Below are 17966 nucleotides of genomic sequence, written 5' to 3' on the forward strand. Positions count from 1 at the left end.
GTGTGAGAAACCAGAAAATATTTGCAGTGAGGTTGTTGAGGGATATAATTTGCATGTAGAGTAAAAATAAGGCAGACTCCACCCTACCGAACAGATTTATTCAAGAGAGCGTGAGCACACTTGTCCCTCAGACGTGGGACGAGCGCGTATAGTCTTCACAGCCCAGCTACGGCTCTCAGCCCCCCCCCCCCGGGGGGGTGCAGCCCCCCTCGTGCTTTGACCACCCTGCCATCCCGAATGTAGGCACCCGCTGAGCGGCCCCGGGAGGTGGGACAGCATTGTGCCCTCAGGTCCACGGGTGGAAGATTGAGGCCCAGACCGGCTACGTGACTCCCTTGGAGGTTCACTTGCGGCTCGTGTCAGAGGCAGGAACCAAACCCTGATCCCAGGTCAGCTGCCCCAAAAGGGGAGCCCTTTCCTCTCAAGGGGAAAGATTTGAGCGAGGTTTGGCTCCGTGGTTCTTTGCAAGCAGAGCGTGCTCTTTTTGCAGCTTCATGCAATGCCAGGTGGCTAATGGTCAGCGTGTTTTACAGTTGGGATCGTTGCTGGTCTTCCCCTGTTCTCAGAAAGGCCATTTTCTACGGGCAGCGCTTGCTGAGCCTTGTGAATGGCAGACATTGGGTTTCCTCCAGCGGTTTAAATTTGCAGAATCTTGCTTTGCTTTTTCTAATTATACAGCTTAAAAACGATTCCTCTCCCTTTGGGTTATTTAGACCCTTCTAGACTGGCAGGCTGTTTGCAAATCCCATGCTACAGGCACTGTATTTCCACCATTAATCAATGCTTGGCAGCCTCGATGCCATTTGTATTTCTTTCATTTGAACTTCTAGTATTTCTAAGTGTCTCATTATTCTTAATTACTTGTGTCATTTTAAGCGCTTCCCTCAACATAGTGCTATAACTGGGCTATGGCTGGGTTCCCTGAGAGCAAGGTGCAGCTTCAAGAAAAAAAGATAACAAAACAAAACAAAAAACCCTCTGCTGTCTACAGCTTACAATTTAATGTCTGACCGCATAGTCCTGAGAGACTTTCCTCTGGATCCCTGGTCCTAAATATGTTGCCTAAAACCACACAGGCGTTTTTTCCCCTCTAAAACATATGTTTCATTTTGTCCACCCTTAGGCTTCTCTTAAATTGCAGCTTTCCAGGTGTCCTCCATATGTATATGAATTGAGCCTGCGTATTTCAAAAGTGATTTTTACATCATAGCTTTCAGGTGGTTTGTCCCATTCCTCAGTATCTTCTGTATCTGTCTTTTTTTTTTTTTTCTGCCCTGATGTTCAGGACTGCGATCAATGCAGTGTGATGAGCAGATCGCAACATTCTTCGTACCTTTGCTTCAGGTCACTAACCCTTACGTTTTTGCTTCCTTCTGGAACTGTTTGGGTTTGGGGCAGTTGTTCCCTTTGGAATCTTCTCATTGCCTGGAACCTGCTCAACTCTTGACCAAACCTTGGAAATTCAGATTTCCGTGCTATAGCTCCCAGCATGTTTCAGGTACCCTGATGTAGGAGCCAGGAGGAGCTCCTCATTATTTCTTACCTCTCAATTCATAGCGTTTCAGAGGATGCAGAACAGGGAACTTGTATTTATTTGGAGGTGACACGTAAAGTCTTTCCACTGCATTCAACACGCGCTTAATTTTGGGTCTGTGAGTGGTTGCACAGGGTGCATCTTTCCATAGCCAATGCTTTGGACAAGTAGCAGTACAAAATAGTAGGGGGCTCCAGGAAAGTTGTAGTATAAGCTTACATAGGAAAAGCCATACTTTGTCAAAGAGCCAGTTAATCCAATATCCCGTCTGCAACCATGAGCATGACCTGCAAGTCAAGAATGTGAAAGGAAGGCAAGCCTGGAGAGATGCTGCTCCCAGCCAGCCTTTCAGGTTCTCCTTTGCCTCAGTGATTTGAATGGTGGTTTCTTATAAGACGGCTGTTTTCTGGTGGAACAAATGGTGAGAGTAAGTGTGGTAGAGCTGAAGTTTGTCTGATGCACTTGTGTCAGTTTAGGGTTGATAATATGGTGGGGTAGTGTTAGGGCAGTGATATTTGCAACGCGTTTCCTGCGAAGAAAGAGAAACATTTGGAAATGTAAGTTAATGAGTATTCATAATTCTGCTGAGAATAGACATGATCATCGTCATCATTTTCACCAAAGAGGAAACAGGAACAGAGAATTCGTGACTTGCTCTAGGTCACACACCGAGCGTGGAGCAGAACTGCCAGGGGCAGAGCTCAGCCCTCCTTGTCTTGTGCTTCAGCCACAAGATGATCTTTCCAAGTGATTCGTCTTGGGCGCCTGTCAGAGGACGTGGTATTTTGCTTTCTGAGGCATGATCTGCTCAGCTTCTTTACACAGAATAGTCACATCCCTTTCCTCACTTGACACTGGTGAAGAGCATAAGTGTTTCTGTCAGATGGGAGTTAAAGCCAGTGAGGAATTGCACGTTTGCAAACGTGTAATAAACCAGTTGCCTGGTTTAACGCCAATGACTCTTCTTCCCTTGTGTGGCAATGGGATGGATTCTTCTACTGCTCCGTAATATTTACTTTATAGGGAAAGTTCGCTCACTGCAAGCATGTGGAATTCTTTGTAAAATAGAAAATTTTTGGCCAAAAATATAGATTATCTTTAAACTTCCTAAAAATACACAGTCTTTATGATGAGAGGGGAAAAAAGAGCATAAAAATGTCCATGCTGTGTAATATCATGGGCTCTCCTGGTCCAGTACTCCTGCTCTGATCAGGGCCAAAGGAATCACTCAGTAGAGTAAAACTTCTACAATAACAATTTAAACTCCTGGATTTATTCTGTTCACAGCATGCGTTTCAAAGTTATTGCAATTCAATTAGTGCACTTGTCAAAATGCCTGTGCAGGAACGACTCCTGCAAGGGAAACTGGAAAGCTTTTCATTGCTTTGCAGTTTCCCCCCGAAACGTGAAAAATCTTACAGCACCTCATATAAAAGGAATATAATACATATAAAACTGAACCAATCCACAACTTAAGAAACCTCTGCCACTTCTCTTTTCATGTTAGGCATCATCTTCCTGATGTAATTTCTTCTTTCCCACAAATGGGACCAAAACAAACCTCCACCACATTTCACAAGTCAGTAGAATTCAAAGCTTATCAGCCATCTCAAGGGTACTGACCAACATCACTTATGGCACAGGGCTTTCTTCATGCTCTGCCGGAAGAAAAGAAATAAAAATGCAGGTCAAGCAGAGAGGTTAACTGTGGCCCTAAGGATCTGTTTCTATTGCCTGTTACTGTCATCCCAAGCACCCTCAAGCTCAGAAAAGCGGGATGTAATTTGACCGCTCTGCAAGAACCAGTGCAGACAGTGAAAGGGATGTGTGCATAACTACAGCGTAGAAAATCACAAAAACCTCAGAAGCGGTGCCCTCTGGCATTTATACCTTAACGCTATTTAGAGTCACTTTGCTGTGTTTATCCACCTGTCCTGTGGAGTTCGAGTGGCAGAAGACCCTGCTGTACTAGGCACGTGCGTAGACACATCAGAACCCTGTTGCAAGGCTGTCTTCCTCCTGCTCCTCCCTGCCAACTGCCTCTCTGTATGACCGGGTCTGCAGGAGATGTTTGAGGTGACCAGAGCCAGGAGGGTTCCTGCCACCGTGTGCTGTGACCACAGAATCCAGACCTCCTTCCACCCCACTCACCGTGGGGCTGCTCTGCAGCGTGAAGGCTGCTGGACACTTGGAGGGGGGTAGTTGCTTTCCGATGCTGGTTTAGCTTACTGGAGGAGGGCAGTAGGGAGAAGAGGGAAACGGAGATGGCTGGTTCATCACGTCCTCAGCTGCTACTGTGCTTCTTGCACAGGCTGCCCCCTTCCTTTCTATGGAAACTCAGCTTGCCAGGCAGCGCTGGCTTCTGCTGCAGCTGCTCACCTTCTGGTTTAAGTGCGTGTTGGTTGGTGTTGCCTGCATGGAGAAGCAGCTGCTCTGAGAATGATTCGTTATTACCAATGGAAAGCGCAAAGCAAATATTTGTGTTATGCAATATATGCATATAAATACAATATAAAAAGTAAGTGCTGTTTAACCAGGTTGCACTATGGACTTAGGTAGGCCTCAGTCTGTATAACACAAGCCTGCCTGCAAGAACTTGCCCCTTTTTATGACTTACTCTTCTTTGAAAATGGTCCAAAGTTCATGTAGTAGGAGAAAGACTGTTGTTGGACCTCCACGGGATGGAGCAGTGATGGCTGAAAGTCACAGGGTGGGCTGCAGGAGAGTCCTGCTCTGCAGGCTGTGCTGGCACCCAGGGCAGTCTGCTGGTGTGTCTGCTCCGTGGCAGCAGGGTTTGGTGTGACGCTTCAGCTCTGGGGAAATGCAAGTTTCCTGATTTTTTGGTTTGTTTTGTTTGTGTGTCGCTGCAGCATGCAATCATATTTGTGATGCGGCGCTTTGCAGAGGGCTCAGCACTGCACCAGAGGAGTGACGCTCTTACGCCCAGTGCTCCGGGACATCCTGGGTTTTGTCCCATACCTATGCAGCCACCTCAGCTGCTCTTCACGGCGCTTCCCTTGGTTACCTTTTTTTTGTTTGTCTTTTTAGGGCGTGAATTCTCGCTTGGCTTTCTTTGGTGTTTGTACAGCGCTCAGGATGTCGTGGCTGCAAACAAAGCCAAAGAGTCATTAATCACCACAGGATAGAGCCCGGTCCGTTTCCCACCACAGCCAGGGGAGGTCTGCCCGTGTGGTCCCAGGAAGGGAGCAGATGTGTCCCCCCATCCATCTGCCATCACACCAACAGCAGCATCCAACCCTCACCCTTATCCTCTGAGTCTTCTTCTGCCCACAACCCCACCAGCATCCCCGTGGCGGGGGCACATTCCCCATGCCTCTCACCAAATATGCTCGTGGTGGCTCCTCGCCTCTTCCCTTCGATGTCCCTGGCAGAGGCTGGGGCAGGGGCTGCGGTGGCAGAGGGCAGCAGGCAGGCATAGAGCAGAGACCCGGGGCTGCCTCTCAGCTCTGCAGAACTCACTGACTGTTCCCCCTCTTAAAATCTAGATAAAAGAGCCCAGGAAAGGCTGTGTTTGGTAAAAGAGCCAAGCTGGCTGGTTTAATCCACCCTGCAAGAGTCAATTAGCCAAGGAGGAAAAAAAAAAAAAAAATAAATGAGGTCATTCACCCTCACCACTTTGTGGCTACTCCAAAAGAAAAAAAAGTATATAGGGTCTGTTCAAGAATGACAAAGAACAACATTTGTGACTGCAGATGGGTGCAGAATATATTTAGTCAGTGGTCAAAGTGGAGGGAAAAGAAAAAAATCTTGTACGGAAAAAAAAAATACTGTGAAGTTTTGTTAGGCAACCCATTAATCTGGAATACAGATAGGGAAAAATGTGCTACTAGGTTCATATGGAGTCCTAAAAATTGCTTATGTAGCACGCAAGGGAATCTATTTTGAGCACGTTATTTTGCCACAGTGAATAGTTTTGCCTTATGAGCATCATGTTCTTCAGTAACTTTTCATTGTTTGGTAGTAAGAACGATGAGATGATTCCTTGAATCCACTCTCACAGGGAAAAATAATCTCCCCTGCAATACCAGATGCAGTAAAACAGGCTGCTTACAGAAACAAGCCAAAGCCCGTTCAAATCAGGGAGGAATATTTCCACCGACTTGACTGCCCCACGGGTCCCCAGCAGAGTTGGTTCCTTGTGTTGACACCTAAAGAGTAAATGAATCAATTCTCAGCCCAGTCCTGAGCCCTTTAATGCAGGTGACTATTGCTTCATGCTGGAGAAGGTGCGGATCCGATCATGCAATTCTTGCTATAACTCACGCCAAGGCAGAACGGTCTGCAGGTGTTGCATGCGTCCCCTCTGTACGTCTATTGTTCAAAGTAAGGGCTACAGCCCTACAGCTACTCTTTGTATTTCTGCCTGTAGAATATTCGGTATTTGTTCCATGTGCAATGCTAAAATCCAGAAGAAGGAAGCCAAAGCAAAGCATCAGGCGGTGAAAGCAGGCTTCCTCTCTTCTCTACAAGCTTTCTCATTCTTCCTGGCAGCTCAGCTAAGATTGCAGGGTCTCACCTCACACCCTGAGAGATTAATACATTATGTTTCACTCCGGTGGCATGCTGGAAGGAAAGGGCGCATAAACATACAGATGTTTAAGCATAGAAAGTCCCCATTGAACTCCTAATCTGGTGTCCAGAAATAGCCCAGCCCAAGAAATCTCTCATGGTCATTTCATTAAGACTCGACTTCAGTTGATGAAGTGTAGAAAAACAATCTGCTGAACTAAAACGCAAGAGGAGCGTGGTCCCCATAAATGATTGTGTCTTTAGTACCTTTTAAATTATTATTTTAATTAAGCATGAATGGGTGTGGAGTTACTCATGGTGAGTCACTGAGACTGTACCGGGAGCAGTGAGACTGCTAAGCTTTCCTATGGAGCGGTGCTATGGCACCTGTTTTAATCTAGAAGAGATTTGCCTTTGCAGGCCTTTTCACAAGCATATCTAGGTATTAGCTTTGGTAATGTCATTATTCTGCATTTTTTATTTCTGCTTGTTATGGACTGTTGTCTTGCTGTCAAGCCTTTTTGTTAAATATTTTGGTTTGATTAGCTTTTGGGGTTTTACTCTCTGATTCATCTTTAAAATATTCTACCTAGTAGCTGTTATTAATTGTTGAATTGCTGTGGCAGTGAGGACACGTAGGTTAAAGCACGAGGTTTTGCACCAAAGTGCAGGCAACACGCAGACACTACTGACTGCCTGGCCGATGAAAATGTTAGGTGTACCCTTCTGGTTGTTTTACGAAGATGACTTTGTCTCTGAATGACGAATGCTGTGCACGTGATGGCGAGTTTTCAGTCCACAGAGGAAAGCTGGCTGATTCACACATTCTGTCGGTAGCCGTTTCAGCCCTGCCATCTATCACCTCCGGCATCTCCCATCTGATATACCTGAGGTTCCCGTCTGCCGTACCCCCACCGTCCCGCTGCGAGAGTGGTCAGTGTGGCACTTCTCCTTCACGTAGTCTGCTGGCTAGAAATAACTCTGGTGGGTTTGAGATTGATGAATGGTCCTTCCCGTTGGCGGAGCAGCGCCAGTAGCTCAGGTGTTTGCTTTTTGCCGCGAACTGAAACAGAGGGGCAAGAGGCATAGTCAGGATGGGGCTTTTACCGCCATTTCCCGCTTCCTGGCTGCAAGTTACAGTTTTCCCTTGACCTTTTTATTATCAATTTTTATCCATTATGTTCTTTCTGGCCTCTTTAGGTATTCAGGCTCTAGCAGGGTTTCAAGGACCTATTTTTAAGAGTGAAATAACATTTAGTTTTTAGCTGTTGCCATTTCCCGGCTATATTTTACCACGTGGTGGTAGTTCTGTGATGTGGTTTACTGGTCACTGGAAAGTTGACATCACCAAAAAGCATTTCATTCACAATCTAAGATCTTCGTGATGAATTACAGACCTGCAAGCGAATAACTAGAATTGCAAAGCTGTGATTTGTGTGCTGCTTTGATTGAATTTTTATCAACAGTGAAGACTGTGAAGGAACTGTTGCATTCAGTGTCCATGTGATTATGATTAAGTCTTTAACATAAGACTCCTCTTTCCCCTTATAAACTCACAGTTGTAAAAATTTCCAGAGTCGTTCATCGTGTGCATTACTATTATGTGCCTCCATAGAGTGCCTGGGAACACCAGTCACGGAGCAGTGCCCACCGAGAACCAGATTCTTTTTTTATTCTTAAATAAATTTTGAGGCAAGCCTCTGAAACTGCCAGTTAGCTGAAGAAATCCGCTTTTTGCTTAGCGATACTGCTGGCCCAAATCAGTTAGGAAGCTGGAGGCCTGTGGGCACACAATTGGTGTGAGAGGAGAGGGAGCGGCTCCTATTTGAAGGAGAAAAAGCAGCAGATGACTGCAGAGGCCACCCTAGCTGGATACCAGGGTGCCATGCTTGCAGGGGCTACTTCAGATCAGGAAATGCTGGTCAAAGCTTAGTCGTCTTGCCAAAGGCAAATAAAGCCCCAAATCTACAGAAATATTGTAGTTCTACAGCAGGCAAGACTAAGGGTCTCAAAAGCAAGTGGTTTGGATAAACTCAGGTTCTAAAGTATGAAGAACAAGTGGTGTGCAAGGCAGGACACACCATAGTTAGCTCTCCCATAGGTGCTTTGGTTCTGCAGTACTAAATGGAGGAAAAAAATGTGTTTTGCTCAGTGAAATGATGACAGATAACTTGAATACTCTCCAGAAACTACTACACTGAGCAAGAAGGTGTCATCTTAAGATACTTATGCCTTGACGTGTTCCTTTACGTCTCAATTTTTGCAAAACTAAGATTATCGCTAATGAGCAATCCTCATTGAGGCCTCAGCTTCTTGTTCAGAAGTGGCATGGGAAAAAGACTGTGGAAACCCCCGAGCTTGTTCTTCCAGATTTTTTCTTTTAAAGGAAAGAGGCCCATGCAACTCTATCTTCTCTGAAATGTCTGTCTGAATATTCATTTGAGCGAGAAAGTAATTTTAGCATCCATGACACACAGCTTCTGCTGCCATCCGATTGCTCAACAGCACCAAGAATAAATATTTCCTTAAGCCTGAGGACAGGAATCTGAATGCTGCTGGTTCCCCCTTCAGAAGCACCTGTGTGTGTGTTTTTTCAATGTCTGAGTAACACAGTGGTGCTCTGTAGCTCTGAGTCATCAAAGCTCTCCGACCCTACAAGCACACTCTTGCTTAGCGTCCTTTTCAACAAATGGAGGGCAGGAAAAAAAAAAAAAGGCAGCTGAAAAGGCTGCCTGCAGCTCAACACCGAAACACAGTCCTCCTGCAAACCTTGACATGAGCATGCCTGTTCTTCCAAAGAAGTCAATGGTGCTGCTCATGTGCTTAAAGGTACGCAGGTGTTGGCGTGCTTTACCGAACCGGATCCACCAAGCCCAGAGGAGGTTTGTCTTTTTTTTCCCCCCGGATTCTTCCCCTGTCAGATATATTTGTGGTGAGGTAATGTTAATCAAGCGGGAAAGCTGACTGTTTTTTAGGAACTGGTGCAAACTTGTGTGCTTCGCGCACTTTTTAAGTGACAAATTAAATTTACACAGGATGCCTAGAGCTCTTTGAAGCATGTGTTTGCATGTGGTGGTGGCATTTAATGGACAGCGAGACCGTTAAAGGAATGACCAGGCTGGGTTTTGTCTTATTTAGGCACTTCAGAGGAGGTTGGCACCTTTGATTCATCGAGGCCCCTTCTCTCTCTAGATGAGAGCTCAGCGATGTCCAAATCACTCTGACCCACAGGCCAGCACCCGATGAGAGGAAGGATGTTCCAGGGGTTACGGGGCGAACTTGGGAGACTTGCTTTGGTTTCCTGTCACCTCCGTAAAGCCAGCCGGCCTCTGGGTGCGAGTTCCTCATCTGCAAATTGAATTGCACTTCCCCGTCTCAGAAGGACACTGTGGCGGGAATGCAGTGGTGATGGCGAAGCGTCAGGTCATCATGCTGCTAGCAGCAGGAGCGCTTCTCAGCCCGCAATGGAAGCTGATGTACAGTTTGATGATGAGACACGCACGGTCCCCCGGCAGAGGGTTAAGCAATGGATAACCTGACTTCAACAGAGCTGTGTTAGCAAAAGGGCCCAAGTTCACTGGATCATCTCCCACCCTAAGAAAACCCCAGGTTGCTTTTGTTTCCCGTTCTGCCCTCTGTCCCCCTAGCTTTGGTGCTCGGCAGGTACAGCCAGTCCATACCAGGCCAAAATCGCTCGCCTTCAGGAGGAGGGCTGGGCTCACGTGGGGGTTAGCACATGGACACCGAGAGCCTTGTCGTTATGCCGTTGAGCATAAATCAAAGGAGGGAGTATTGCAGCTCTGTGAATGTATTGGCTTGTGTGAAAAGGGGAAGGACATGGTCGCAGAAGAGACTACTTATTGACACAGAGCGTAGATTTATGCAGCTGCAGCTGCGAGTTACAACACAACAATAGCCCTCATTGTATGGTAAAGCATGGAGGTATGAAACAATCTCCAAAAGGCAGCCGAGCTGTTAGCCTGCTCCCTTAGCCTCGGCACCAGGGGACTGCTGTTTCTCCTCAGGCTGAGCTGTGATTCTCAGAAATTATTCCAGACCCTTCAGCGGAATGCTCTTTAACAGATTTGCATATCCTTCCTTAAAAAGGATGACTTTGCCCTTGTTTGACACTTCAGTAATTTTTTAGTCTTTTCTTTTAAAGAGGAACTATCAAACTGGGGCAAACGAGGAAGAAGAGGACATTCTGTTACAAAAAGCGAGTGACCGGACCTGTTGTTGGTCTCATCGCTTGTGTTGCCATTTGGGATGGCTGGGAATAGGCAATCAGTTGCTCAAGACCTTCTCTCTGCTGCTCGGTCCTGCAACATCGCCTCAGCCCCGTGCAGGCCTGCTTGGTGTTTTAGGAGATGCCACCTGAAGTGCAGTATGGAAAATGAGCTCCTTCGATTACAGGAGTTTTTTCAGTGTTTCCCCTAGGACACTGAGTGGTGTCACTGTCCAGCTGCCAGGCTGGCCCGGCTTTCTCGTTCCTAGATCGCCTCTCACCTCACCAGCACTCATCATTATCCTGTGCCCCTCCTGGGAGGTGATGCACAAACACAAAATGCAATGTTTGTTCCAAAAAGTGTGTAGTCATGAGAAAGGTACTGCTAATGAATGCAAGGGAAGAGACAAGGAAACAATGAGACAGCAGAAGATTTCCTGCAAGACTGGACTCTTAATTTGACCTGGGATTGTTGTAATGAGTTAAAAAAAAAAAAGGCTGTAAGTTGTTTATAACCTGCAAAAATATGGAAACTCAAGACCTCAGACTGGGGGTACTTATACTGTTCTGGACACAGCTAGTGCAGTTTTGATAAACAGAAGTTATGCACCAACCCATGGCTCAAACTCCAAGCAAGAAGGTGGTGTTTTAAAGAAAAATTTCAACATTTTTGGTTGTCTTTATGTTACAAGACCCTTCCCAGCATTAGAAGAGGACCAAATTGCTTAGAGGAAAATATTTTCTGTTTAAAGAGATTGCCATTGCTGAAACTAGAAAAGGATGGAAGAGGAGAAGTAAAGACTTGGGGGAAACAAGGGGAGAACGCTAAGTAGAGGAATAGAAACCAGTATCAGTAGGCACAGGGCTGTCATATGCTATTAGATGGCAAAAGCTCCCTTTAACCAGCAGCAGCAGCTTTATTGCAGCTTTCTCCAAGAAAATGAGATTTTAACAACTGTATCCGATAACAAAGGATTCCTTGCTACAGGCCAGATTTTGAAGTATCACATCTCTTGCAAGATCAACAACTGGTAGTAAGATATTGAGTTTGCCTGGAGGACCGCTGCCAGGAAAGTCCCGGGCAGCCAAGGTGGGGTCAGTGAGAGGCTGGGCATGGTGCTTGGCTGGCCAGGACCCCCAGCACAAGCCATGCCCCAAAGACTGGCCAAGGGAGCTGTGTGTGCCAGGCTGTGGGTAGGACCACTGTGTGTCCAGGCAGCCGAGAACAGGGAGCGGATGCGAAGGCTCGTAAGAGCTAGAGGCAACACTGCAACCTGCTTTGCAGATACCCTCTCGTGTAACGGTTTCAGGTGGTTTGGGGAGGTGGTTTGTGTTGGGTTTGGTTTGGTTTGGTTTTTTTGAGAAGCAGAAAACTGTTGGCTTAATTGTATCACCTCTTGGATGGCTGCCTCTGTTCCATAAGACCATCTCTGCAGGACACACTGGGAGCCATAAAAAGCTGCAAAATTGAAGTCCAGTGTTTTCTGGGACTAGCCAGGAGTATTGTGTATCCCGATGGGAAGCTGGGAACTTCTTCTTTTTCAGGAGTATAAATCATTCACCTTACTCGTTTGCTTAATGCTTATACATTAAAACTGTCAGTTGCCCAGGTCTTGGTGTGAGGTCACATCTGTGGAGGAGAGTGCAGAAGTATCTCTATGCCAACTTTTTTTCTTTACAATTGTTTTAAAGTCATAGATTTCAAATAATAGATTACTGTAAGAAAAGGTTATGTAGCAGGTCAAAAGTTCATGCCAAATTGTAAGATTGAGTTATTTATTTATCACCTGGCTGTATTACAAGTCCCTGTGTGTACATCAAGTACATATTCTTAGTGTGTCTACAAAGCACCTTTGAAGTCACAAATGCTGGGTAATTTTTACTGCTTAGCTATCCAAAATGCTATACAGAAGAAACGTTTTCCTCTTCTCTGCCAGCACTGTGACTAGGGAGGTCTGAAGCTCTCCAGGTATGTTGGTTCTCATGTCCTCTCTCTCCTTCTCTGCTCCAGTTGTCACTACAAATCACTCCACCGTGTGAAAGCGAACAACACTATGAACACTCTGGACGGTGCTGCACAAAGTGTGAGCCAGGTATGTGAGCACTGGGCTGTACCGCCTTCACACCTGAAAAGCTCACTGGGTCGGTAAGGCAGCTTGCTTTTGCGACTCTGCTAATCCGTTGTCGCATACCCTCACAGGTGCACGATTTCAGGCTTACAAGTGCTTTCTAGTGCGGGAGTGGTCCTGCTGACCTCAGCAAAAGCCATAGCAGCTATTTTGTTGGGATAGCACTTAACCACTGGGGGAGACAGAAAGCAGCTCGATTCTCGTGTGCATAGATAGGACTGCTCCCAGGCCACAAGCTTCATGGATGTTTCAGTGCCACGTGAAATGGGGGCCAGACTGAGGAACTGGAAAGGTGGCAGGAAGAAATTATTGTTCACAGCAGTACAGCAGTGTTAGCCCAACCTGTTGTTTTCCCCAAGCTCCTTAGACAGCTGGTGTGCAACTTGCAAACGACCTACTTGTCCTTCTCTCATTCACAGGAAAGTATATGTCTGCTAGATGCACTGGTACTTCTGACAGCATGTGCCAACCGTGTGGCCCAAACGAGTATATGGATGTCTGGAATGAAGAAGATAAATGCTTACTACATAAAATATGTGATCAAGGTGAGCTGTTCATACTGAAGAACCTTTTAATCCAAATTAGTGAAGCACAAAGATGGGAAAGTGGATCTAGGGAAGTTGCTTTGTTCAGGTACACAACACTGAAGGCTGGGCTTGCAGAGGAGCCTGGCAGAGAGAGTGGGAGGTCCCCAGAGAGCAGATTCTGTGCTGTGCTGAGCACCGTGACCATAGTCTCCATGCTGCTGATAAAGATTATCATCAGTGGGGCCATTCACTCCTGTGAGTTGGATCTTAAAGGTTGTCCTTTTGCCCAGCATACTGTGCATTCACTTCCCCTAACACGTTTGTCTAACACTTGCAAAAGCTCTGTTTATTTTCTACAGAAGCTACAAGGAAAAGTATTGCTCAGGAGTGCAATTAGTGAGGAGCCACGTGCTGATCAACGGTCTCCCGTGCTTCTTGAAAGATAACATTTCCTCTAACATGAATGGCTTTGCACCTGGCATTCACGCAAAGCAAATAGGTAGAACAGGAGGCTTATAAATTTGAGGCTTATTATCAAAGAGACTTTTACTCCCATCTGCTTTCTCTTTTAGGGAAAGCTTTGAGAGAAGTGAACCCAGGGAACAGCACGTTCCAGCGGCAGTGCGCTTGTACAATGGGCTACCACTGGAATGAAGATTGCGACTGCTGTCAGCGAAATACCATATGTGCTCCAGGATTCGGAGTTGAGCGTCCTGGTAAGATACAGATGGGGAATGTACGAAGTGATATGTCCAGCTGAACCCTACAGGATGAGGACAGCATCGTATGTGTTGTGACATTAGAGAGGATACTTTAGACTCTCAGATGGCTGTCAACAGAAGATGCATGTCTGAATTATCCTTACTACTGCATATAACCCTTGCATTTAGGAGGCTTTTACCTCTGTAGTTTAAATAGTATCTTGGATCAAGTGAATTTTGCAAGATACCATGGGGACATGGCAATAGTAGCAAGGTGTTCAGTGCACTTCTAATGTTTGCTGAGGTGTCTGGCTGTGAGTCACTAGGTCACGCATTGCTCCAGTATTCAGAGAAGCAGTCCGTTGGGGATTGTGCCTGAGGTCGGATTTGAAATCAGTTTTTGTCCAATGACTTTGCTTTGCCATTTTATAAGTTGAAAGTGATTAACGCCTTTCAGGTGGCACAAGTATTCTGTTTTAGATGACTTGTAATGCAAAGATTTATTACAGACATTTAATTTAGTCTAAAATCTGATCAAAACCAAAATGCAGGTGTTTTGTGGGTGGAAAATAGAGACAGTCAAGTTCAGAGTTGTAATGAACACTGGGAACAGCCATGCCAAGCATGAGGAACCCCAAAAAAGCAGCACATAATAATGGAGAATGAAATGCTGCATGGGCCTGGAGCACAGTGGTGCTGTTTTTTCTCCAGTCTAGCAAATCCTGATACAGCATTTTGTTTACTGTGGCTTCACAGAAGTGACAATACCAGTTAGTGTGACTGTCTGTGGCATAGCATTGACACGAGGAAGTTAATGGAAGAGGAAGGATATAATAGCTGTGTGTTATTTTACAATAACTGCAAATGGCTCCTGGTCATTTCTCATTTTGATCACATAGAGAAGTGCTCAGGTGAGACTAGCATACATTTTTCTGCTTACATGGGACTGTCATTGCTGCTCTAATATAATCTAAGATCTTTCTCTCTTCAGGGAAGCTTTCAAGGGGATTGTGGGGTGGAGTGGGAGGATGGGGAGCATAGTCACCTTCCCCTCACCTGAAAGGAACCCCCAGAAACTCGGCTATGAAGTTTTTCTTCCTTTACTACACACAGTGCAACAAGACAAGGACACGATGTGCACACCATGTCCCAGAGGCTACTTCTCAAAGGTTGCTTCATCCACCGACGAGTGTAAATCCTGGACCAAGTAAGTCCCTGTATCTTGTAAAAGGACCACAACAGCCAGAAGGCAGGGAGAAGCTTGAGGGAAAGCATTTTTCAGTGGGGTGTTTCAGGCTGTCTGCAGAGCGCACAGAGCATCTCTGTTGGCTGTGCAGCAATAAAGGCATTTTCACACTGAAGCTTGAATTCTCCTTGTGGGGGGAGCAAGAGAGAGCAGTAACAACAGAACTGCTGAGCTAACACAGCTGAAACTAAAGAAGGTATCCGAGCTTCTTAAGGGTGGAGAAATGCAGGATAAATGTTGTATGCTATAACAGAAAGTACAGCTCTGCATAAGTGTAGGAGCTACGACAAGCTCCCTCTTTGAGAATCTAGCATCTTTTGTCTGTCTTTTTCAGCTGTACAGCTCTAGGAATGGCAGAAACAGTGCCTGGGACTGACAAGTCGGATGCAGTTTGCGCAGAACGGAAGATGCCTGAGCCATCGGAAGATGGTATGTGTCCTTGTGCAGATTATCTGTTAGAAAGTAGGGAGGAGGAAGGATGTGTTTACTAGGAGTTGTGTCTGGCTTAAAACTCCATTCCCATTGTGGATGACTCTAGGGGGAACAGCTGTAGACCAAGACAGTGCTCTTGGAAAATCCCAACTTTAACGATTACTTTAAGCCTGGCAGCTCTAGGGCCCATGTCCACTACTAAGCAGAGCTTTACTCATGACCTCCAACACATTTACAGCTCTTTCATTTTTTCAGCCTGCTAATTTCCATACACACATTATCTGTACAAAGGCTACCAGCTTCTCTCCATGCTTCTTTTATAGCAATGGATACAGACTCAGCTGAATGTAGCTCTCACTTCTTGCCCACTGCCCGCTCCCTTCTCCAGTATGGATATGGTACCAGGGAGGATGCTTGCCTGGCATGCAGTGATCCTTCATAACCTCAGATAAAGGACAAATTTTGCCAGCTGAATTGTATAGTCTCCGTGAGATGTATGTCCTCCATCTCCTGAGGGAAAACAAGCACAGCTCATGCAATGGGACTTCCAGAGGAGTGTAACTGGATCACATCTTTCTGAGACACCAAGACTCCAGTTTTTCTGGAGATGGCTCGGTACCAGGTACCTTCAGTAAGGCTGCTTGTCACAGAACTGCATCAGTGCTAGAGCTGTTGTCCTTATTATAGAAACTGAAAATCAAATGGGAAAGAAGAAAAGCACGTAAAATGAGCAAGGGTTGTCATACTGCTGAGCACAAGCTGCATGCTGATGGCACACTCTCTTTTACATCCTGCAGGAACAAACAAGATCTTATATGTGTTGATTGTCATCTTGTTTTTTGTGGCACTAATTGGCATTGTCATCTTCATCGTATACTACAAGAATAAGGGAAAAAAGCTGACAGGTATGTGATAGCTAATGATATTCATGAATATGACAACTGCATGGCTGGCTGTGCGCTCTGATTTCATGGGTAACCACCAGGTTAAGAAACTCAGTTATTTTGGAAATCCTGTACGATCCCTATATCTGTCCATATGGATAGGCTGTAATTAGCACAAATCAAGGCTTCAAATTCCTTTCCTTTAGGCAGGGAGCATATTACACTTATGCATAATGCATATCGCTTGGTATTCTCCTGCAGCCCTGACCGTGGGGTGATCACCTTTGGGGCAGACGCAACCTCTGTGCGGATGAAGGAGGGCTGGTGCTGGGGGCTGTTGTAGCAGCACAGCTGCTCTGCACCATATGGCGCAGCAGATCACATAGCCGAGGGGAAGTAGGGAAAGACATAGGGGGCTTTCACCACCTCCTGTCTCCTCCTCCCCTCTTTCCCTCAAACCTGCATCTGGATGGGTTAAAATATGGGTTTCAAGACAAAATGTGTTTTTGGAAACATGATGGAGGCAATGTTTTTAGCTGAAGGTCAAAGTTCTGATGAGGTACAGAAGAAATACCAGAAGGAATAGAATAAATAATGAAAATAGAAAAATTCTAGCAAAGGTATACTGGATAACAGTGGGACATTGAATGTATTATAAATATGATGGAAATGCCTCCAATAGTTACTCAACTCTGTTAAGCGCTTAGTTAAGGACATACTCCTGTTGTTCTGTTCATTTTTTATTTTCTCCCCTTACACATGGAAAGCTTTTCCTAGTGTAGTTTTTCCATCGTCTCCTTTCCCAAGCCCTAGCAATTTATGAAATGTTTTGGGAGCAGTGGAAGGGAAGACAGTAACTGTCTCTTGTAAAGTATATTTCAGCCTGTGTTTTAGAAATAGGCTGCCTCTGCCATACCAAACATGGGTTGTGCTAAATCTGGAATTCCTGGGATGGGCTGGAGGAAATGGTGACTCTCCTTGCAAACCAAATACTTACGATGCAAAGCAGGTTGGGGGGGGATGCTCTTTATTTGGCATTTCTATTGCCCTGCTGCTCTGCAGTGACAGTCCTTCATTGCCTTTGCATGGTAAATCCTGCTAACCAGAGCCCCCGAGACTTGCAGGCTCAGGAAGAAGGTCTGCCTGCTTGGCGACTGATGGTAACTGTGCAGACTTAACATCAGAGGAACAGAGTCATTGCTGGGAACTGGCAGCGGCTACATAGCTGATCTATCTTCAGACATACAAAACCAGCACAAGCTTCAAATGTACACTAGACCTGAGTCAAAATCTCTTGGAAAGTATAAATAGAAAACAAGAATTGCCAATTCTATTAAAGTGGCAGTCTTTATCATAAAGCATTGTGGGACTTAAAACATTTCCTTGGGAGATATTCTAATTAAGTGAATTTCCCCATTAAGTACACCCTGATGAAGTGGAATATGCTGTACTTGAGCCTGCCATCCCGTGGTTTCAGTGGCTTACCCTCTTCTCTCCAGGCTCCTCACTCCTGTCTGAGAATGGTCTTTGGGCCATCCATGTGACTTCCCTTGAAATAGACTGTACGGCTGCAAGCGGGTCGGTATTGGGCCAGTCATCGCTTGGTGTGACATATGACCAGGAAAGAAACCCCATTTGATGTGGAACACAGTTTAACTGTGGTCTATTTTAGGAGCTTGGAAACATTTGTTCCATAGAAATATATCCCTGTTCCAGTTACAATGAATCCTCAGCTAGACCAACACTGGGACACTTGAA

The 17966-nt window shown here is 45.7% G+C and overlaps 1 protein-coding gene across 2 annotated transcripts in view; it reads left to right on the forward strand.

The window, feature by feature from the left end:
• The window catches only part of TNFRSF11A (TNF receptor superfamily member 11a), a 29765-nt gene that overhangs the window by 1772 nt on the left and 10027 nt on the right, over positions 1–17966 (forward strand). Inside the window, exons 3-8 of one of the 2 annotated variants that reach the window (XM_054817970.1) lie at positions 12301–12382; positions 12838–12963; positions 13518–13661; positions 14760–14853; positions 15227–15321; positions 16122–16229. In XM_054817970.1, the coding sequence (XP_054673945.1) occupies positions 12301–12382; positions 12838–12963; positions 13518–13661; positions 14760–14853; positions 15227–15321; positions 16122–16229 (649 nt within the window). The other variant, XM_054817971.1, reaches the window with a different exon arrangement.

This window comes from Grus americana, chromosome 2 (genome assembly GCF_028858705.1).
Source record: "Grus americana isolate bGruAme1 chromosome 2, bGruAme1.mat, whole genome shotgun sequence".
Taxonomy (NCBI): Eukaryota; Metazoa; Chordata; class Aves; order Gruiformes; family Gruidae; genus Grus; species Grus americana.